This window comes from Sus scrofa, chromosome 6 (genome assembly GCF_000003025.6).
Source record: "Sus scrofa isolate TJ Tabasco breed Duroc chromosome 6, Sscrofa11.1, whole genome shotgun sequence".
Taxonomy (NCBI): domain Eukaryota; kingdom Metazoa; phylum Chordata; class Mammalia; order Artiodactyla; family Suidae; genus Sus; species Sus scrofa.
This window is the reverse complement of record NC_010448.4, coordinates 111,489,997-111,512,814: the sequence shown is the minus strand read 5'-3', so window position 1 is coordinate 111,512,814 and position 22,818 is coordinate 111,489,997. Positions and strand designations below refer to the sequence as shown.

Below are 22,818 nucleotides of genomic sequence, written 5' to 3'. Positions count from 1 at the left end.
AACATTCCACAACGATACTATGAGTGCCTGTTGGAAGTCATGTTTTCCAACAAGAGGAAGGTCTTTACATCACCCAGTATCCTAATGTCTGGATTCCCATTTATGATCATGCTAATCCTTCACCGCCATCTTTAAATTCTCACTCTTCTCATGTTTTGTCAGATTGTCTTGCTTCAGACGTTTCAAGGAAATTGAAGCCACAGGGCATGCACTCTCTGAACTTCTCACTTTCCATGCAAACTCACTGTACTCCCTCCCTACACCTTCTCTTTAGTATCAGAGGATGTGCTTCTGTCCTTCAGGTCAAAGCCAAGCTTGAGCCTTGGATATATTGCCCACTCACCCACTAGGACCTGTTGCTCAAAGTTTCTTATACCATCTCCAATGTGTTCAGCCCCTTCTTGGCCAACTCCTAGGTCTCAGCCAGAGCTATTTTTAAGTCCTTTGATTCCATTAATATTTCTACATTGACTCAATCTCTTGCCTTTCATTTTTATTCAAATGTATCATCTGTGGAGGCCATTCTTCCTGTTTCATTTTCTCACCTCCAAAGTCATTAACATTTGGCCTCCACTCCCACCATTCCTTAGAAACCATTCTTACCCCCGGTCAAGAAAATGGACTTACTTTTCAGATTTTTATCTCGGCTTTACAAAGCACTGAATTCAATTGCCGCCCTTCTTTGTTCAAACCTACAGAATGTGATGAGCACCTAAACAGCTGTCACCAAGATTCACTAATTGTCCACATTTTGCCTCATTGCCTGCCCCTACTCTGTGTCTATGCACGTACACATTTAAAGTCAGTTACAGACATCATACTACCTCTCTCCTAAATACTTAACACATATTTCCTAAGGATGAGGGCTTTTTCCTACATAACAATACCATCTTCACACCTAAGAAAGTTGACACTAATTCTGTAATGTCTTTTGATACCACGTCTACATTCAAATGTCTCCAGCTGCCCCAAGATGATCTTTGACAACTATTTCCTTCCTGAACCAGGATCTGGTCAAGGTTCAGACATTGATTTTTATGTTTCTTTATTCTTTTGTAATCTACAATATTACCCTTGTCTCTTTTTCCCCATGGCATTGAATTGTTTAGAAGTCCAGGTCAGTTGTCCAGGTCACGATACCTGCATTCTCAGCATTCCTCGTAACATAGTTTAAACTGTTCCTTTCCTCAGTAAACTGGCAATTAGTCCAGAAGCCAGGTTGAGCATTATTTGGCACTGATACCTCCTTGTAGGTAAGACGTCTACTTCATCTTACATGCTTTCACCTGTTGCACTATGAGTGATGCCAAGTTTGATGACTTTATTTGTAGTGTGGACAGCAGATCTCTCTATTTTATAAGTACATTTTTCCTTCACAATTACTAAGAGATCCATGGAGTAATATTTTGCATGCTAGTAATTATGCTTGAGAATCTATTAATAATTCCTGCCAGAATTAGTTATGACATTGGAAATTTTAAACATTTTTCTTAATTCAGTCATTTCTTCTACATTTATTAGATGACATTATTTAATAAAGAAACTCTCCCTTTTTTCACTTTCTCTCCCTTGTCATTTGGCGGGAGGACCACTATGAAGTCATTGATTTTTTTACTTATGGCATCTATTACAATCAATTCTAATCATTTTTCTTTTGGGTGTTCATTTTTCCTAATGTGGACAGTGAAAAACTGTGTAAGTTTCTGTGTCTTCTTGGTATGACCTTCTTTCTTTTGAGTGTTTCTTTGGATTGCAGGCAAAAAAAGTTATCTTTTCCCTGTCTAGCCCTGGAATAAGCTTCTCCAATGAGCCTTGGTTCCTTTCAATGAGGAGTAGCACATAGAAACTAAGATCTGGATGTTGGGTGTGATTATCACTGCTAAGATGTTCGTTTTTCCTAAATGATGACTCCATATGTTTTCAACTGAAATTTAGAATTCCTCTACCTTGTCCCTTCTCTTCTTTCTTACACTGAAAACTTGAGTTCCTAATCATATTAATATACTTACTTATTTTCTTTTTGCTACAATATTTTAAATAGTTTCAAAATCATGATGCCACTAATACTACTGACAATAAATCTGGTGGTTGTTAGACTTAAAATTTCTTTGTGATGCTTTTTGCTCTTGGAATATAAATCAAAGATAAATAAGGAAATGGACCCTTCCCAGAGTCAGAGTTGTTACAGAAGAAACATAATCTATCTAGTTTTTGGAGCCAAGAACCAGCATCATGCTATGATGCAAATGTTTTCTAACAGAGGGAAAAAAAATCCTCTTCTGTAAGTAGTGAATTTAAGTAAAGTCAAGGAGAAAGGATTTTCTTGTATAAGATTGTGATTAGTGATTCAAATTACCAAAAATATTATTGACCCTAACTTGGTTAACAGAGAAGGATGGAACAGGCACGATAGTGAAAGGAGATAAGTCAGCTTCTTAAATTCTCATTTATGCCACTTGAGTGTGTTTACCCGAAAGAAGAATTATAGCGATGTAAGCACTCATTAGAGCTGCCTAGCAGAATAACTATTATTTGCCTTTACCGTAAAACTCAAAAGGTTTGTGCTCTCTGTTCTTCAGAGGAAAAAGAAAAAGAAAAATGGGAGATTTTAAAAATTAAAAAATTGTAACAATTTGTGTATAAAATGGTTTCAGGGCTTGATGAGTTTAAGTTATTCAAATTATTACTTTTAGGGGAATAACTAAATTTAATCAGAGATATACATTTTCCAAATGAAAGGGGGGAAAAAAGTGATTCTTTCACCATTGTGAAACAGAATAAGCAACACATTTTTGGGCTAAGTGTAAAAATGGTGAGCTTTAAAACCTTGAAACATTTTTTTCTTGGAATTCCCTTCTCGGCTCAGCAGCTAACGAACTCAGCTAGAATCCATGAGGATGCAGGTTCGATCCCTGGCCTCTCTCAGTGGGTTAAGGATCTGGCATTGCCATGAGCTGTGGTGTAGGTCATAGTCATGGCTCGGATCTGGCGTTGCTGTGGCTCTGGTTGCTGTGGCTCTGGTGTAGGCTAGCAGCTATAGCTCTGATTCAGCCCCTAGCCTGGGAACTTCCATATCCTGCAGGTGTGACCCTAAAAAACAAAAAAATAATAATTTTTCACAAGAAGCTAGGAATCAATTATGATTCAAATGAATATTGAATGATTTCCCCTAAATTAATTTTAAAGATTTAAAATAAATATCTTACTAAAGAAGAATTTGATATGATCCAAACTACAGATTGTGTTCAACTTTATTTCTCTTTTTCTGAGCATTAAAAAAAAAAAAAAAGGAGTTCCCGTCGTGGCGCAGTGGTTAACGAATCCGACTAGGAACCATGAGGTTGCGGGTTCGGTCCCTGCCCTTGCTCAGTGGGTTAACGATCCGGCGTTGCCGTGAGCTGTGGTGTAGGTTGCAGACGCGGCTCGGATCCCGCGTTGCTGTGGCTCTGGCGTAGGCCGGTGGCTACAGCTCCAATTCGACCCCTAGCCTGGGAATCTCCAGGTGCCGCGGAAGCGGCCCAAGAAATAGCAACAACAACAGCAACAACAACAAAAGACAAAAAAAAAAAAAAAAAAAAGATTCCCACCACAGAATTGGTTTTACAACACTTCCCTAAGCTGCCCTACCACCCTCCCCACTCCCTCTCACCCCTCACCCCTGGTGTGGCCAGGGAGGGGTGATTAGAAAATACTTAGAAGCCCTAAAATGTAAAACAAACAATCACATGATAAAATTCCCCTAAATGCCAAAAAACATACAAAAAAGTAAGGGAGATGAAGTAAAAGCGTTAAAATCATGAGTCCGTCCTCTCCTGCGGGTACTGTAGAAGAAAATATCTGGTAGGTGGAGAACTGGAAAAAATGATGACACATGGAGCCAAGAGGGCTGCCTGTTTACATGTGGTCTGTGCTGCCTGAACCACAGGCTGGTCCACATGCCACAGCGTGACCTACCAATCCTACAGGGGGACCACTTTTTCCCTCCACAGAACCATCATCTACATTATCCAAACAACCTCTCTGGAGGTATGTTTACATCATGCACAAAGAGCTGGGAGGCTGACTAACAATTACAGCACATTAACAATCCTTTCAGCTAGTTCTGAGCCTTAAGTGGATAAGTGTTGATGTATGGAAAAGAGGTTAATTGAGAAAACATCAGTGTATATACTGTCTGTGGTCCCTAGTACTCAAAAAATTACCTTTAAAAAACCAGCTATCGCAATTCTGTTTTTTTGTTTTGTTTTGTTTTGTTTTTTTAAGGATCTTGCTTAAATTTGAAAGAAAAAGGAGACCCCATTTCAAAACTCTGAAATTGATTTTTTAAAAATAAGCTAGTATTTCCTGCAGCTTCTAAAGTTACAGGGGAGGGGAACCTTAATAATACTGGATCTTCCTGTAAATGACATTGTGGAGTCGAGTGTCTGCCTTTGATTGATTGTGTCATTTACAGTTTCCTTGATTGTCTACTAAGGCTTTAAGATACCACTAGGAACAATTAGAATTTGAGAGTACATGGGATCTGAAAGCTTAGTAAGGAATTAATAAAACTCATTCATTTTTGAATAGCAAAAATGGACAGAAAGGAAAGAAATTGAATTTAATGATCAAATGGTAGGTGTGGTGAAGATAAAAAATTCAACGCTTGTCAAAATGGTAAGGAAGACTCTATTCAGGACTGTTGCACTACGGGTATGTAATAGAGGAGAGAGGGGGGCTCAAATATAAGGACAAGTAGGGATTTATAGCCAAAGAGCAGAGTCAGGGGTCAGTGGATGGAAAATTACTAAGAATCGGATTCTTGCTAAACTGCTAACAGGATTCTTGCTAAAGGCGGCTGAGGACTTGCACATCAAAGGTGGAGAATGAGCTTGATCACAGATGAAGTGTAGAGAGCATTCTTAGCACGACTCTTGCTAAGACTGGGCTAGGCTGGCAGAAGACTGGATGGGGGTCAAGGCCAATGTCAGAGGAACCTGACTAAAAAGTCTGATTGGGGAGGGAGTCTTGGGAGTTCCCCCACGTTATGGCATAGCGGGTTACAAACCCAACTAGTATCCATCCGTGAGGATGTGGGTTTAATCCCTGGACTCACTCAGTGGGTCAGGGATCCAGTGTTGCCATGAGCAGTGGTGTTGGTCACAGACATGGCTTGGATCCCAGGTTGCTGTGACTGTGGTGCAGGCTGGCAACGGTAGTTCTGTTGGACTCCTAGCCTGGGAACTTCCATGTGCTGTGAGCAAAGCCCTAAAGAGCAAAAAACAAAACAAAACAAAAACAAAGAAAGAAAAGAAGAGTCTTTGTCAGGTGCCATATCATAGTTCACCCTAAAAGGTAGCAAAAGGTAAACAGGAAATTGTGCACATTCTTCTGCTCAAAGCTTGTTTAGCAAGAGCATCAGAATTAGTTCACTAGAGAGGCACTGCCCACCCCGCAAAACCCCCCCCCATTCCACAGGGAAGTCCTTTGTGTCGGCTGGTCCCTCCACTCCCACTGCACTGGAAGGAAAGCAGCAGGATTTTTTGTCCTGTGCCTCAGTGTGGTAGTTTGGGGACTGGAGGCCAGAAGCAGGGCTTGGATATATGCCTGTGCATTTATGCCTTAAGGTAAAAACAGGATTCCAAGCAGTTTCATTTTCATTAATTGGCTAAGCTAAAGTTCTTAACTATTTGTTAATCATTTAAATTTGACTAAGTGTTTTTCACTGTTTGACACTGAAAATACATATTAGCCTTAGCTTTCTTTCATACTTCCTGACTATTCCAGAATAGAATACTTTACTGTCTTGAAATTTGTTCTTACTCTTCTTAACCACCTGCAAAACCAGCTTCCATCTGGGTTTTAAACAACTAGGTTCTATTGTCCTTAGCTGGAGTATCCTGTGATACAGGTCATTACAGATGCCAAGGATTGTGCTAAGCCCTTTCTGTTAACTCATTGAATTACCAAAAATGATTTTATAATATATTTGGTATCCTCTTTTTACAGATGAGGAAGCTCAGAGAGGTTGTTATTTGTCCAAGCCCCCGCCCCCAAAAGAAAGTAGAGAAACCGAGATTCAAGTCCAGACATTCTGCTTGGCCCCCACTGTTGACCTTTACTGAAATCTCTGTGGTTTGTGTCCTTTTTCTAAGTTCCAAACTTCCATAAGCCTCGGTTTATAAATAAGGAAATCAGCCTAAGTTTCTTCTACTAGAACTTGTAATTTTACTTTATGCAACTTTGGTTTATAGTAAGAATTAGGTATATGTGGTCTTTGTCCCCAATTTATGGCACAGAGCTCCCCCAAACTCTTGGAATTTCCCAAATGATGAGAGTGATAAAGGAGTCTTGTTAGCTTAATGAGGTGACTTTGGATCCCACCTGAGGGTGAAGGCTGTTGCCAGGAGAACCAACCATGTGATTAGAGGGTGAAAACTGTCAATCCCACCCCTGACCTCAAGGGAGGGATGGGCCTGGAGATTGAGCCCATCACCAATGGCCAGTGACTTAATCAATTAGGCCCATGTAATGAAACCTCCATAAAAACCCAAAGGGATGGGGTTCAGAGAGCTTCCTGGCTGGTGAAAGAGTGGGGATTTAGAGAGAAGGCATGGAAGCTCCGTGCCTCTTCCCCATACCTTGCCCTTGGCATCTCTTCTGATTTCCAGTCTTCTGTAATAAGCCAGTGATCTAGTAAGTAAAATGTCTCTTTGAGTTCCATGAGCCCCACCCTGGCAAATTATTCAAACCCAAGGATGGGTTCGTGAGGACCTCTGATCTATAGCCAGTACCCAGGTGACAAGCTGGACTTGTAAGTGGCATCCGAAGTGTGTGTGTGTGTGTGTGTGTGTGTGTGTGAGAGAGAGAGAGAGAGAGAGAGACTGTTGTGGGGGGGGAGGCAGACTTCTAGGACTGAGCCCTTAACCTATGGGATCTGACTCTATCTCCAGGTAGATAATGTCAGAATTGAGTTAAATTGGTGGAATAGTCAGTCAGTATCTGTGGATAATTCATTGAATTGCTTGGTGTGTTAAAGAAAAAAACACACCGTTAGAATTGGTGTCCGAATGGAAGGCTTTAACTCAAATCCAGGACCAATGAGAACTGAAACTCTGAAAGCAAACTTCAAAATTGCTAGTTCCTGGTAGTAAATCCTTGTGATAGCTTAGAGACAGCATCTAATGTTCACTGCAGTCGATGTAAAATTTGCATTCCATTACCTAAGGAGGCATCAAATTATTTAAATATAAGTAAAATACAGCTCTTCCCCAAAGTTCTGATCTTGTCATTATTTCCCTGTATATATGCTTGAAAAAGAGTCTTGCATCCTGGAGCTTCCCCAGGCATCTCTCTGCAGAAGACTGCCTGATATTGACCTCTTTTCTGATCCTCTTTTCTGCCTCCTCCAGGATGTCTTGCTATCTTACTAGTATTTTTTTTTAGCCACACCTATAGCATATGTAAATTCCCCGGGCCAGGAATCAATCCAAACTGCAGCTGCAACCTACACCACAGCTGCGGCAACACTGGATACTTAACTGGCTGCACTATAGCAGGAACTCCTCTTACTGGTATTTCTAACTTAACAAATGTTGAACTGAGCTAATCATTTCCACTTCTACCATTTCTCATCAAATTTGCTTCTTTAAACTGGCCCTATTTCCTTGTTTCTACCTTTGCATTAAGAACCTCTTCTCCCCAGTAACAAGGCTCAAATTCTTTTTTTTTTTTTTTTGCCTTTTTCTAGGGCCAATCCCATGGCATATGGAGGTTTCCAGGCTAGGGGTCTAATTGGAGCTGAAGACCCCGGTCACAGCCACAGCAACGTGGGAGCCGTGTCTTCGACCTACACCACAGCTCACGGCAACGCCAGATCCTTAACCCACTGAGCAAGGCCAGGGATCAAACCTGAAACCTCATGGTTCCTAGTCGGATTCGTTAACCACTGCGCCACAACGGGAACTCCAAGGCTCAAGTTCTTGATCATCTCTAGCTCCTTTCTTTCCACTGCCCCCCTGCCCTAGCCCCCCATGCAAATGAAAGCCATTCTACACACACAGTGTATTTCACACTCACCTACATTATGCCATCTCTTTACTAGTATCCCCCATCCTCAAGCCATAGCATCATTGGATTCATCTTCCTCAAACAGTTTTGATTACTCTCTGGCTCAAAAATCTTTTAGCACTCCCTTACCAAATAAATGTCAAAACCTCTCCAAAAGTATTTAGGACCTTCCGTGATAATGGTCCATCACACACATTTTGCCTTGCCTCTGATCATTCACTAATATACAGATGTCACTGAAGTCAAGCAGAACTTTTCATTACTCCCCATACGCAGCCCGTGCATTTCCTGGTTCTGTGCTTTTGCTCACCATGCTTTTCCTTCCAAGAGAAATACCTTTCCTCCAATCTATTTCTATCAATATGACTCCCCAGATCAAATGCTATCTCCTCCATGAAGCCTTCTCAGTTTCCCCCACCAAACATGACCAATTTTTTTATTTATGCTAATTCTATGGAAATTTTCAAACTCCCTCATTGTTTTTAGGGCCAAAGAACTTAAGGAATTACAAACAAATTTAAAGACCCTCTGTATTTGCAACATTGTTATTATGCACTAAAGATAAAGACTACAGGAATGAATTATTTGCTCAATGTCATACTGCTTGATAGTGACAGAATAGCCATTCATTAAAATATTGCTGTGGGATCAAATGAGTGAGTTTTGCTTGAGGACAATCTGAAAATCCTTCAACCTGAAGATTATGGCTATTGAGAACCCACCCACTCTTTTATTTACTTAACATGTTTTTCGAGTGGTTCAAGTTACACATTGAAGTTCATAATATTTGAAAATTTAATTGAATACCCCAAACATGTTTATAGACAAGGAAATGAAGCCAGTAAAGATACATCTATCTCTTGGGGTTAAGAGAATTGCCTTTGACTCCATAGATTGTTAACTGAAACTCAGGTTATTTAACTGTTATTGAAGCATCACTCTAGCCATCACAAACACTTCCTAAAATGAGCAAAGAAATTAATAATCGGCAGTGTAATTTTTCAGCTCTTAACTGTAAAATGTATCCAGTACTCTTTCCACCTCTCTTTCACACAGGCATGTATGTGTGTGTACACGCATACATGTACACTCACATGATGCCACCCACACGTACACCCACGCTCCACTTGCACCACAGTTACCATTGAAAAATGGATAACTCCAGCTCCAGAGGGAAAGTCTCTGATGGGGTGAAGAATTAAGTCATTTATTAGTCAGAGAATGATCATTGCTATTACTATCATCGCTGTTATTTCAGGTTTGTTCAGGTTTTTGGTTTTTTTGTTTGTTTGTTTGTTTTCTTTTTGCAACCGCACCTGCAGTGGCATATGGAAGTTCCTGGGCTAGGGGTTAGGAGCTACATTTGCTGGCCTATGCTGCAGCTTGCAGCAATGCCAGATCCTTAACCCACTGAGCAAGGTCGGGATTGAACCTGCATCCTCACAGATATTATGTCAGGTTCTTAACCCGCTGAGCCACAGTGGGAACCCTTGTCATTGTTACTTAAAATCTAGATTTGGCACCTGACTTTTCCTGCAGTAGACTTATAAACAATAAATGCCAATTTTCAAAATATCAAGGGACCGAGGTAGAGGCCACAAATGACCCTTAAAACTCCCTCTTTCTCGACAGCTCACAGTGGGGGATAAAAAACAATTGATAGCACCCTTTGGGACAAAGTGGTGAGATAACAAGTCTTCACTCTATAGATTAGTACATGGTCTTATTAGCCATCTGTCACAGAAATTGACTGACTCCAGCCAACAGTTCACATCAAACTCATTTTCTAGACAAAGAAACTGAGGCTTGACAAGAGAATGAACTATCAGCCCAGAGAGGGGCTGTGAGCTCCCATTATTCACTTAGCCCCCAGGTTACTAGACCCCTCATCCTTTTCCTCTTCAGTGTCACAGGGTTTTGTTCCTGCAGTTGGCGCTACCTCGGTCGGAGGTAGGCACCATAGGTTTGATTGATACACCAATTTGCATCTCAAGGCATCGCTCGATAAATACAATGCCATGAAAGGCTACTCTCTCACAAGCCAATTTCCCCCTCAGGGCTGACTTTAGAAGCTCATTGATGTCACTTCCTTCCTCAGTCAGCAAGTGAATTTTCTTTAATTCTCAAGACCAGCTGTCCATGCTGTCAACAGAAAGTTATTAAAATTCCTTTAAAGTGAATAAAAATAGCCTAAAAGCAAATGTACTTGGAAACAGGAAAGAATCAGTATGCAAAGTCCACAAACCTCTGAGCAAAATAATGTTGATCCAACCAGAGATTTCAAACACTGTATATTCAAGATGCTAGAAAAAATAATTAAAAGATGCTAAACCACATACTTCATCTTTTATAAGCAAAGGCTCTTGCGGTTACAATTTAGCCCCTAAATTCCATTCCTCTTCCACCAATATGATTTGAATAAATTGGGGAATGACTTAGGTTTTCCTTAAGTGGGATTCCCTCCTTTTTTCTTGTCTCGGGTAGGGATCATTTACATCTCCACCAGGCTAAGACTATCCATGAGCAAGGGAAAAAAATTATCATTAGCTGCAGTCATAACCAGTAGAGCCACAAAATAATTATATAAAAGTATATACCTTAATTTACTAGAGTTTTAACAGCTCAAGGGAGGAGATGATTTTTCTCCCATTTATTTTTTTCTTTTTTTTCATGTTTTTATTACTCAGTTAATTTTATTACATTTATAGTTGTACAACAACCATCACAACCCAGTTTTATAGCATTTTCATTCCAAATCCCCATCCCATTCCCCCCACCCCCCAACCTGTCTCCTTTGGAAACCATAAGTTTTTCAAATTCTGTGAGTCAGTATCTATTCTGAAAAGAAGTTCATTGTGTCCCTTTTTTCAGATTCCACATGTAAGTGATAGCATTTTATGTTGGTGTCTCATTAACTGACTTCACTTAGCATGGTAATTTCTAGGTCCATCCATGTTGCTGCAAATGCTGTTATTTCTTTCCTTTTAATGGCTGAGTAATATTCCATTGTGTATATGTACCATGTCTTCTTTATCCACCCCTCTGTCAATGGACATTTAGGTTGTTTCCATGTCTTGACTATTGTATATAGTGCTGCAATGAACATCGGAGTACGTGTGTCTTTTCAAGTCATGGTTTTCTCTGGATAGATGCCCGGAAGTGGGATTGCTGGATCAAATGGTAGTTCTATGTTTAGTTTTCTGAGGAATCTCCACACTGTTTTCCCCAGTGGTTGTGCCAATTTACATTCCCACCAACAGTGTAACAGGGATCCCTTTTCTCCACATCCTCTCTAGCATTTATTGTTTGTAGACTTTTTGATGGTGACCATTCTGGCCAGAGTGAGGTGGTACCTCATAGTGGTTTTGATTGGCATTTCTCTAATAATGAGTCATGTCGAACATCTTTTCTTTTCTCCTATTTAAATAGCTATAACTCACAAAAATGGCCTGTTCTGGCACTTGAGTCCTTATGACCCTCAACTGACTCTCTAACCTTGGTGACTGGACATCTGCCCTGTTACCTTCTGAATCACCCCTTGCCTTAGCCATTAGTCCCCAGCATGGCCCTGACTTTGTTGCCTGAGTTGTTCATGACCTGGTCCCTAAGTCCCTCCAAAACGTGGATGTGTTCCCTGCCACTTACAAAACCAGCCATCACCTACCTCTTCCTTATCTGGACAGACACCTCAAATTCTGGACTCACTGTGACCTTTTTCCAGGGACACTTATGTCCAGCCTGTCTTGTCATCAGCCTGGGTTTGTGAATCTTAGGTTCCTACCTGTAGCTGGAGCTTTCAAGACAACTGCCCCCTTCTTCCACCAGCCAAGGTCCCTAGTTCCACATAACTCCATAGTGCAATTAAAGAGAAGCCTGAATCGTCACTGTAGCTGTGCTAAGAAACTTTATGTTAGTAAATAGTAGTTTAGTGAATGAAAATGGGGGAAAGTTGGGTAAATCAAGCTAAAAGGACAAGTAAAATGTGGTTAACCTTAAGGAAAAGTATAAAAATGATGTTCTGAGTTATCTAGAATTAACCCTCAGCCCTTCACTTCAATTCCCAAAATTTTGAACACTTATTGTGTTTCTAGGGCAGAACGAGGCTGCTATAGATATTGTATAAAATAGGAGAGAAAAAGGTCCTTTTGACATGATTACTATTATGAGGATACTTGAAAATTCTTGGAAAATCAATTGAGAATGGATGCAAAAATACCTACTGTCACAAAACAAAGCATTTGGTATGGGCCAGAATATATCAGTAGTCAGCTTCAGGCCCTAATGTGGTCCATATAATGAGTTTTAATCTATGAACCTTTCCTTTCAGTAGTGAGTAAGTGCCAGGAGCAGCACCCTTAAAATATGGGAACTGATATAAGCCACCCCTGACTGAAAATACTGTCAATCATTCAGTAAATTTGTACTAAACCCCCAGAGTATGCCAGCACTGGGCCATGCGGTACAACAGTAAAGAAGATGGGCATAGTCCCTGACCTTAGGGAGCTTACCCTTTAGAATAGGAGACAAGAAAAGAAGCAAGCAAACATACAAATGACAAAATGATTGCAAGTCGTGGTAAGTGCTAGCAAAGAAAAAAATGATGGGCCGAGATCAAGAATAACAAGGGGAGATGGATGAAGAGAGAAGAGCCCCTAAAGTCTTAATATTAAACTGAAACCTGAAAAATCCAAAAGAGCCAGCCCTGCAAAACTGAAGAGACAAAAGCATGTACAAAGGGCCAGAGGTCAAAAGGACCAGGGATTCACCTAAGACCAAAGCAATTGGAGGGTAGAAAGGGAGAGGGAACAGCAAGCAAGGTGAGGTTGGAGAGACGGGCAAGAAGCAGGTGGTGCAAGGCGAGTAGGATGGAGTAGGAATTTAGGGCAATCGAGTGTGGATGCCGGGACCACCAGAAGGCTGACGTTGCATCTGAGGAGCTGCAACAAGGCACTGTCTCTAAAATGGACAACAGGAGTTGTGGATAGATAGTTCCGAAGACGCTGAGTCTTCATGCTGTCTGTGAACTTCTTTGAAATGCCTCCCCTGCTCCTGTCTTCACCCCCCTTGGACTATTCCTGGTCCCTGAGTCTCTTCATAAGCAATGGTGCCAGCTCTGTGTTCTTTTGCATGACAGGCCAATTCACTGAATTGCAGCTCTACCCCATTCCAGATCACCATCTTGGTCCTCTTCCCCAAATTCTCATCTTCCTTCCTAAAATACTCTTTGATGGGGAGGAAGAGGAGGCAATACTCCAGAATCTGACAGCTGTAGAACATCAAATTACTCTACGTGATGCACAGAAATACAACGGGTGTGTTCACACTCCAAGAAAGAGGAGATTCGTAACCTTACCTTCTTTTCCTTGTCCCATCTCAAGATTTCACATGGGGTACCTTCAAAACAGCTGAGCATCGCTACAGAAAGGATAACGTTATATGGAGACTGTAGTCCAGAAGTAGACTATGTCAAGGAAAAGCAGGGAACTGAGCCAGCAAGCTCTTGGGGAGCTTGAATGGTCACAGTTGAATCCCCAGAGCTGAGTATCCATATGGGACATATGGTAGCTGAGCAAACATTTGTTGAATAAGTGAGTAAATAAGCCAGATATGACTCTGTCCTATCTTCATTCCTTTTATCCATTTTCACCCACATGCTCCTTTGATTTTCTTCTCTTCCTTCTCATGTCAACCTCCCTAGTCTAGGCCCCAATCCATCACCTTGTTTATCCACCCACCAAAGCCCCCTAACGTATTTTCCAATTGTTCTCCTTCTTCTCTCCAGTCTACTCACCAAGTTGAATTTGTCTTCATATTCCATCTCTGCTGAAGAAACCACGATTGGTTCCATATTGTCTAAGACTTCAAACATAAGGCAACTGACTTGTTTCTAGATCACCCTGGAGAACAATATTTCTCCTGAAACCCTTCCCTCTGTCATTTTCACAAACCTTCAAATTCCATCCATTTCTGAAGATCTGATCCAACTACTCCCTATTCCAATTCCTCCATCCCAAGGTTGGGACTTATCTCACCTTTTTTTTTTTTTTTTTTTTTTTTGGTCTTTTCGGGGCTGCACCTTCGGCATATGGAGGTTTGATGGGGTCAAATCAGAGCTGTAGATGCTGGCCAAGTCTATGACCTACACCACAGCTCACGGCAACACTGGATCCTTAACCCACTGAGCGAGGCCAGGGATCAAACCTGCGTCCTCATGGGTACAAGTCAGATTCATTTCCACTGAGCCACGATGGGAACTCCCTCATCTTTTTTTATAAAGGTCTTGTATTCAGCTTCTCTCTCAGCATTTGTTTAAACATGCCCATATCCAGAAGATATTCTTAAACTCCATTAAATAAAAGGCCAATAAAAAAGGGCCTTTTATGGTTGTTCATGACATATTTCTGCATAAGCTAAAGGACCTACACCACAGCTCACGGCAACACTGGATCCTTAACCCAGTGTGATGCTGTAACCCAGTGATCCTTAAGCTAAAGGAGAGGACAAGTAGTTCCCGTCATGGCTCAGTGGTTAGCAAACCTGACTAGCATCCATGAAGATGCAGCTACCATCCCTGGCCCCGCTTAGTGGGTTAAGGATCTGGCGATGCCGTGAGCTATGGTGTAGGTTGCAGACGCAGCTCGGTTCCTGAGTTGCTGTGGCTGTGGTGTAGGCCAGTGGCTACAGCTCTGATTGGACCCCTAGCCTGGGAACCTCCATACGCCCCAGGTACAGCCCTAAAAAAAAAAGGAGAGAGAAAGGATAAGAGTAGTTATTGGTGCAGCAGGTTAAAGATCTAGCATTTTCACTGCAACAGTCCACGTTGCTGTGGCATGGGTTCAATCCCTGGCCCAGGAACTTCCACTTGCCCAGGCACAGCTAAAAACAAAAACAAAAACAAACAAAAAGAGTAGTTATTTGCAACGTCCCTCCCGGAAACTTATTTGTTCCCCCAGATCAGCCACATTAGTTTCTCTTCTTGTGTTCTCACACTGTGTCATTCACAAAACTCTATTAAAACACTTAAAATGTGTTTTAAGTGTTTTAAGAGATGCCAAATTATCTCTTCTCATCTCTCCCTCCCACTTCACCTTGACCTAGGGTGGGCACCCTGCTCTGAATGTCTTTGCACACCAGGCACTCAGCAGGCCTCTGTCACCTTGAAGGTATCATATTTTTTAGAATAAATATACTATAAGACACTGGATATGTAATTTCCATTCATTAAGTAAGGAAAGTGGCCAAACAGCTAATGAGACTTGTTTTGAAGGACTGAAAATGGGCCAGAAGCACTGGAACTGGAGAAATTATTTCACCTGCTGGGACTTGCTGTTCAAAATAGACTTTAAACTGCAGATTCTTGCGACTCTGTACACGGCTGCGGAAAATGGAGACTGTAGTCCAGAAGTAGACTATGTCAAGGAAAAGCAGGGAACTGAGCCAGCAAGCTCTTGGGGAGCTTGAATGGTCACAGTTGAATCCCCAGAGCTGAGTATCCATATGGGACATATGGTAGCTGAGCAAACATTTGTTGAATAAGTGAGTAAATAAGCCAGATATGACTCTGTCCTATCTTCATTCCTTTTATCCACTTTCACCCACATGCTCCTTCCACATTTGTCCCATTTTTCTGGGTGTGGGCATTTTTCTGAGGAACAGATTCATAACTGCTTTTAGATTCTCAGAGGGGCCTGTATCCTGAAAGAGGTTAAAACCACTTCGAAACTGTTTAGGCAGCAGATGAATTTCTCCTGAAGTTTGAAGTGATTCATCAAAGTACTTAAAGTAGGGAGGATTAGTGAGTCTCACCAGAGTTTCGAGAATTTTCGACACTTATTCTAGAATTATACATCTTTTGTCTGGCCCTGCCCCTCAGCATGCACAAGTACCTGGGCCAGGGATTAAACCCTCGGCACAGCAGTAACCAGAGCCACAGCTGTGTCAATGCTGGATCCTTAACCCACTGAGCCACGAGGGCACTCCTGGAATTATACATCTTTGAGGAGTAAATCCCCCCAAACTTTAGTGAAGGTGGGTTGGGCTGTTTCTGTAACTTCCATTCCTGTAGCTCATGATGGACAACAATGTCCCCCAATCTGTCTTTTTTGTTGTTGTCATCTTTTTGTCTTTTTAGGGCTGCTCCCGAGGCATATGGAGGTTCCCAGGCCAGGGATCTCAGAGCTGTAGATGCTGGCCTATGCCAGAGCCACAGCAACACAGGATCTTAGTCACGTCTGCAACCTACACCACAGCTCACAGCAACACTGGATCCTCAACCCACTAAGCAAGGCCAGGGATCAAACACGCAACCTCATGGTTCCTAGTCAGATTTGTTAACCACTGCACCAACCTATCTTGATCATAAGCTGAGCCAACAATGTCCACATCTTGCCTCTGCAGTTTTCTCTCCTCCTTGGTCCCCTTCCAGCCATGCATCACCCTGATGCCTGCTTCCATTGTCACATCACCTCCTCTCTGCCTTTGGCTCTCTTGTCTGTCTTATAAGGACTCTTGTGATGATATTGAGTACATCCAGATGATCCAGGATAATCTTCCCATCTCAAGATCCTTGACTTCAAAACACCTGCAAATCTCTTTGCCATGTAAGGTACCACATTCACAGGATCCAGAGATTAGGATGTGGACAATGTGGGGTGGGTCATTTTTCAATCTATCATAATCACCTTACCAGTTTTCATAACCTATAGATATCTTCATTTTAATTATGAGAACAAGCCAGTATGATTCACTTAATTATCATTATCCACAGTTAAAAATCCACAGTTCCCCCAGCTCCCTGCTCCTGTATCTCCCACATCCAACTAGTCTCCAGAACTTACCTCAGAAATGCTACCTGGGGAGTTCCCACTGTGGTCCAACAGGATCGGCAGCATCTTGGGAGCACTAGGACACAGGTTCAATCCCCAGGCCAGCACTGTGGGTTAAGGATCCAGCGTTGCCAAAGCTGCAGCTTAGGTTACAACCATGGATAGAATCTGAAATCCATATGCTGCCAGGGGGCCAAAAAGAGGGAAAAACGAAAAAACAAAATGAAAGAAAAGAAAGCCTCCTGGTCCAGGCATCCCTTCTGCCTGCCCTCACTCCTGGCCGAAGCCGTCATCACTTCTGCCTGGACACTTGCATGCTCACAGTATCTCCCTCACCATCAACCCGTCCCCCATCCCACCTATCATCTTTCTCAAGAACAGCTTTGGTCACTTCACCCCACCTCCTGAAAAATCTCTTCTGGCTTCCAACAGCCTGCAAAGCCTTTTCCAACCTCATCTCAAGTCAACAACCTCCTAAAGCTGGTCTCTCACCCTCTTCCCACACCCCTTCCTTCCCACCTGCAGTGGTCCATAGGCTTAGATGATGGGAGCCACTCAAAATGTCTCATGATCTGCACACCCTTGCCTTGCCTCTGAAACCTGGCTCTTCCTGTCTCAACTCCCTGGAATGCTCTCCTCTCATCCTCTGTCTGCAAAGTTCTTGCTTATTTCACTTCAATCCTCATAAATTTGGAGAGGGGTAAAACTAGTTAATGCTTTGCTAGGTGGCCAAGCAGGACTGGAACAGTGAGTATCTAGCCCAAAATCAAGCACCTAGTAACTGGCAGAGCCTTAAACTAGACACAAGGGTGTTGTCTAGTCCATTTTCTAGAATCCAGTGGGTGGCCACATAGTTAGCTTATGACTATTTGATTGTCTGGGCTCTGATTTTTTTCGCTTGAATTCCTTCAGATTTCCCTGGGTTCATAAGAAAACAAAACTAAGATTCTGTACACTGCCCCCTCAGCAACAGCCCTGAGTGGTCTTTGAAAAATGTGAATCTAGGAGTTCCCATTGTGGCTCGGCAGGTTAGGGCCCAACATTGTCTTCATGAGAATGCAGGTTTGATCCCTGGCCTCATTCAGTGGGTTAAGGATCTGGTGTTGCCACAAACTGTGGTGTAGGGTGGCAGCTGCAGCTCCAATTCAACCCCTAGCCCGGGAACTTCCATATGCTGCAGGTGTGGCTGTAAAAAGACAAAAAAAAGCAATCCAAATAGAAAAACATATCAAGAGTGTCCGATTGAACAGTACCATTAAAAACTGAAGGAAATTGGTTCTTCTTATCTCAAACTCTATGACTGGCCCTTAGCATATTGTGACAGTACCTTGACTGAAGAACCTACTCTGTGCAAGAATGCCAGTCTATTTTCTGGGTTCCTTATTCTTCTACTGTACCATATGTAACACCTAGCCTGGTACTGAACACTTGGTAAAATTTACAGATTAACTTATTGTTTGATCTTTTACTTGACAGGTGAATATCATTTATTCATTACATGTCTTTTTTTTTTTGAAAAGAGTTTGACAGTTTCTAAACAAATAAACGTGCAACTACCATACAACCTAGTAATTGCATTCCTGGGCATTTATCCCAGGGAAATGAAGACTTAGGTTCCCATAAAAATTTATACACAAATGTTGATGGCAGCTTTATTCCCAATAGCCAGAAACTAGCCAGATATTTTTCAGTGGGTGAATAGCCAAACAAACTTTGGTACATCCTTACTGTGGAATACTACACAGCAATAAAAAGGTGTGAATGCACAGGAACGCACATAGCAACCGGACTCTCCAGAGAATTATGCTACATGAGAAAATTCTATCCCAAAAGGTTATAATAAGTATGATTCCATTTACACAACCTCCTTGAAATGACAAAATGATAGCAACAGATGAGTGGTTGCCAGGAGTTAAGAAGAGGGTGGGGGTGGGAGGGCAATGAATGTGGCCACAAGAGGGCAACATGAGGGACCCTCGTGGTGATGGAAACGTCCTGTGTCTCAGAATGTTCTGTGTTGATGTCAGTGTCTTGGTTGTGATAACATTGTTCTGTAGATCTTCCAGATGTTACCAGTGGGGAAAACTGGGTAAAGGGTAGGAGTTCCATGGTAGCTCAGGGAGTTAAGGATCCGACATAGTCACTTCAGTGGCTGTCATTACAGCTGTGGCTTGGGTTGTATCCCTGGCCCTGGAATTTCCATGTGCCACAGGTGCAGCCAAAAAAACAAACAAACAAACAAACAAACAACAACAACTGGGTAAAGGGTACATGGGACCTGTCTGAATTATTTCCTACAATGCACATCCCCACACAAACATCTTAATTAAAACTTTAAGAGGACATGTTTAGTAACATGTACATATCACACCAAGATGTTCACAAGCACATAATAACTTCATAGCCACAAAATGTCCTCTTTCCTGGTATTTTGTTGGTTGTTGGTTATTCCTAAAGGTTTTTTCCCTTGTTTTTAGGACTAACGTGGTATTGATCACTTTCATGCTGTTTCCACAAGGGCTGAGTGTATTATTTTAGAGTCTTTACGACGTATACCCCTCAGTTGCTTTTCATATGTTCCGTTGCTGGTTTGTTTCTGTCCTGACCATGAGACCATTTAGAGAACTGTTTGTACTTTAGTCTCTAGCGGTACCAAAGCATAAGAATATCTTGATCATCATTGTATGTCAGAGAAAAGTAGCACCTCTGCCATCCGCCTCTTTAAATCTCCTTGCCTCTCCCTCAGTGTTCCTGGAGCCCAGTGTTAGGATTACGCTCAGACAGGCTGACCTTGTTCAGAATCCTTTGACTGGCTCTGGTTCACATTTTTCTCTGGTCCTTTTCTTCTCTTTACCATTTCTCTGCCAAAGTTTAATACATTCTTCTGGTATCATTTTTCCCAGATTTCCACTCGATTTTCTATTGCCTTTGCCTTACTGTGGCTTATTTCAGTTTTGACTTTTTTTTTTTTCCATTCCCATTATTGGAGTAATTGTAAATGGCCCTTTTTCAATACAAATCCTTGCCCAGAGAGTCTCTGACTGCTCCTGGGGTTCTAAGTGAGAACAGAGCAAGACCAGCACCGTGTTTTATTCCTTTTCGTACTTTAATGTGGAATTTCTCTTTGCTTTCTCTTTCAGTGACTAGAGAAACAATCCAGGAACGTATCACCAACCAGGTATTTCCTCACGTCTCATCAACTGTCATATAGAATTTTGCCTTAAGTGTTAATAATTAAGCATTTGTAAATGTTTTTTTTAAGGGCATTGCTAATTATTGGGTTTGAGCAGTATATGTGTTGTTGGTTCTGAGAATAAATAATCAGTCATATGTGGATGATCAAACGCTTCCCTTTTCTCCTCCACCTCATTCTTTGCCTCCACCCCATCCTGCCCAAGGGCAGGAAACAGTGAGAGGTGGGCTCTGCCAGTTCTGACGTGGAAGCATCTTGGCGCCTGGCGTGATGTCTGCATTGATTCTATCATGGCTGCAAACAGATACCTTTATCTACTTCTCCCTTAACTAAGGTGACTGTCCTCTGTGATTTTCCCAAGTTCTAATTCACCTAGTCACTCCCTCCCAGGCAGTTAAGAACTAAACTCTCAGCAGTGGAAACCTACAAGCCAAGTTTCCATTCTGCTCTGGGATTTCTCTCCACAGTTAGCCAGTGTCATCCAGCCTGGCTCACTGTTTTCTTACCTGATTTTTTTTTTTTTTTTTTTTTTGGCTTCTTAGCTATTTCTTGGGCCACTCCCGCGGCACCTGGAGATTCCCAGGCTAGGAGTCGAATCGGAGCTGTAGCTGCCGGCCTACGCCAGAGCCACAGCAACGCGGGATCCGAGCTGCATCTGCAACCTACACCACAGCTCATGGCAACACTGGATCGTTAACCCACTGAGCAAGGGCAGGGACCGAACCGGCAACCTCATGGTTCCTAGTCGGATTCGTTAACCACTGCGCCACGACGGGAACTCCTTACCTGATCTTTTTACTGTCTTATTTTTGACCTTGACTGGTAGATGGAGTCATTCTGTACGATAGTTTAAGAAGTTAGACACTCATCCAAACCAAGTTGGGTTATCTTGCCCCACCCCATCCCCTTCTGCCAGGCCAGTCTAGCTGCAGTTTATCTGAGGGCTGCCTGCATTCCGTAGACCCAGGAAACTCAGACACTGGCCTGGGGCAAATATGCTAAGGTTTCATTCACATTTCATCGACATGACTCTCCATATCTTTTTTGGTTGTTGCTCTCCTTTGGTATAAATTATAACTCACCCTTGCCAAGGAGAAGAATGGTACATCCACATATACCAGTCGAGGATACATTTTTCAACGTCTTCTCCTAATGCATTTCAGAATAAGTTCCAATTCTCGTCCCCATTGTCATTGCAACCAAATTAAGTTCTAGCTCTACCTAATCTGTGCCAGATGCCCTGCGGTTCATCCAATTTTAAATATTGTTCATTCATTGGACTTATGTACTGTATTGCAAATTCAGTAGGCAAAATTTAATGCTTATCAGGTACCATTTGACTTTTGAATACAGTTGTAAATATTGATTCTTAGTAGCAGCCATCTGTTTGCGGGGAGTTTTGTTTGTTTGTTTGTTTGTTTTTGCTTTTTAGGGCCACACCTGAGGCGCATGTAAGTTCCCAGGCTAGGGGTCAAATTGGAGTTGCAGCTGTCAGCCTACACCACAGCCATAGAAATGTGGGATCCCAGCCACCTCTGCAACCTACACCACAGCTCCTGGCAATGCTGGCTCCTTAACCCACCACAGCTCACCCCAACCCACTGAGTGAGGCCAGGCATCAAACCCACATCCTCATGGATCCTAGTCAGATTTGTTTCCACTGTGCCACAACAGGAACTCCAAGTAGCAGCCCTCTTAATACTTGAAAGTATATCACCAGGCAGTGTTAAAATCAGCCATTTCAAATGGCTTATTTGCCTTTGGGGCTTAGTTTCTTTAGCATTGTTTTTGCAACTGTTTACATATACCCGAGTGGCCAGTAAGAATGTGCGGCAGTTCACCTGTAAAGTTTATTGCTACCGTTTGTAGTATTTAAGTCACATAGGGAATACTTTTCCTTATAAAGAGACTTGCTTTTTTTTTTAAAGGTGAAGCAGTTGGTCAAGAAATATATTAAGACCTCTTCTTGTGGGCATACTTTCATTTCCTGTACTTTCTTTCTTTTTACCCTTGGCTAAACGAATAGAGCGTGTATTTACTAAACTAGAACACCAAATATTTACTTATAATCTTAAACATTGATTTGGTGCCAGATAAAATCATAATGGTTCCCAGGCCTAGTAAGAGAGTGAAATTCTTTGGATTTTAGCTTAAGAGGTAAGGGTCTTAAGTATATCAGTTATATAGTCATTCTCAGAACGGATAGTTGCCTTGTTCAGTCAGTGTCTGCCAGCTGGTATTTCTCATTCTACAGTGGAATTTCTATCCTTTCTTCTCACAGTTTGGGAGGTGCTCCCCATTTTCAAGAATGCACCAGGAATACAATTCTTTTTTCTTTTTCTTTTTTTTTTTTTTTTTTTTAAGGCCATTACCCGAGGCATATGTGTTCCCAGGCTAGGGGTCAAATCGGAGCTTCAGCTGCCAGCTTACACCACAGCCACAGCAACACCATATCCAAGCTGCATCTGTCCACAGCTCACGGCACGCTGGATCCTTAATCCACTGAGCGGGGCCAGGGGTTGAACCCACAGCCTCATGGATGTTAGTCGGGTTTGTTACTGCTGAGCCACAATGGGAACTCCTACAATTCTAAGAGGCATCTTACACCTCTAATTTATCTAAAGTCTGTCAAAAAGTCAAGAAAAGAAGTCACTGCCTTTGTAATTTTTTTTTAATTGAGGTATTGTTGACATGTGACATTGTATTAGTTTCAGATGTACAATATCATGATTCCCTATTTCTTTTTTTTTT

At 42.0% G+C, this 22,818-nt stretch overlaps 1 protein-coding gene across 4 annotated transcripts in view; it reads left to right on the top strand.

The window, feature by feature from the left end:
* CHST9 (carbohydrate sulfotransferase 9) overlaps positions 1-22,818 on the top strand; it is a 389,155-nt gene that overhangs the window by 336,597 nt on the left and 29,740 nt on the right. For all 4 annotated transcript variants that reach the window (XM_021096201.1, XM_021096200.1, XM_021096199.1 and 1 more), the window contains one exon: positions 20,015-20,052. In XM_021096201.1, coding sequence (XP_020951860.1) covers positions 20,015-20,052 — 38 coding nt within the window. The remainder of the gene's footprint in view (positions 1-20,014; positions 20,053-22,818) is intronic.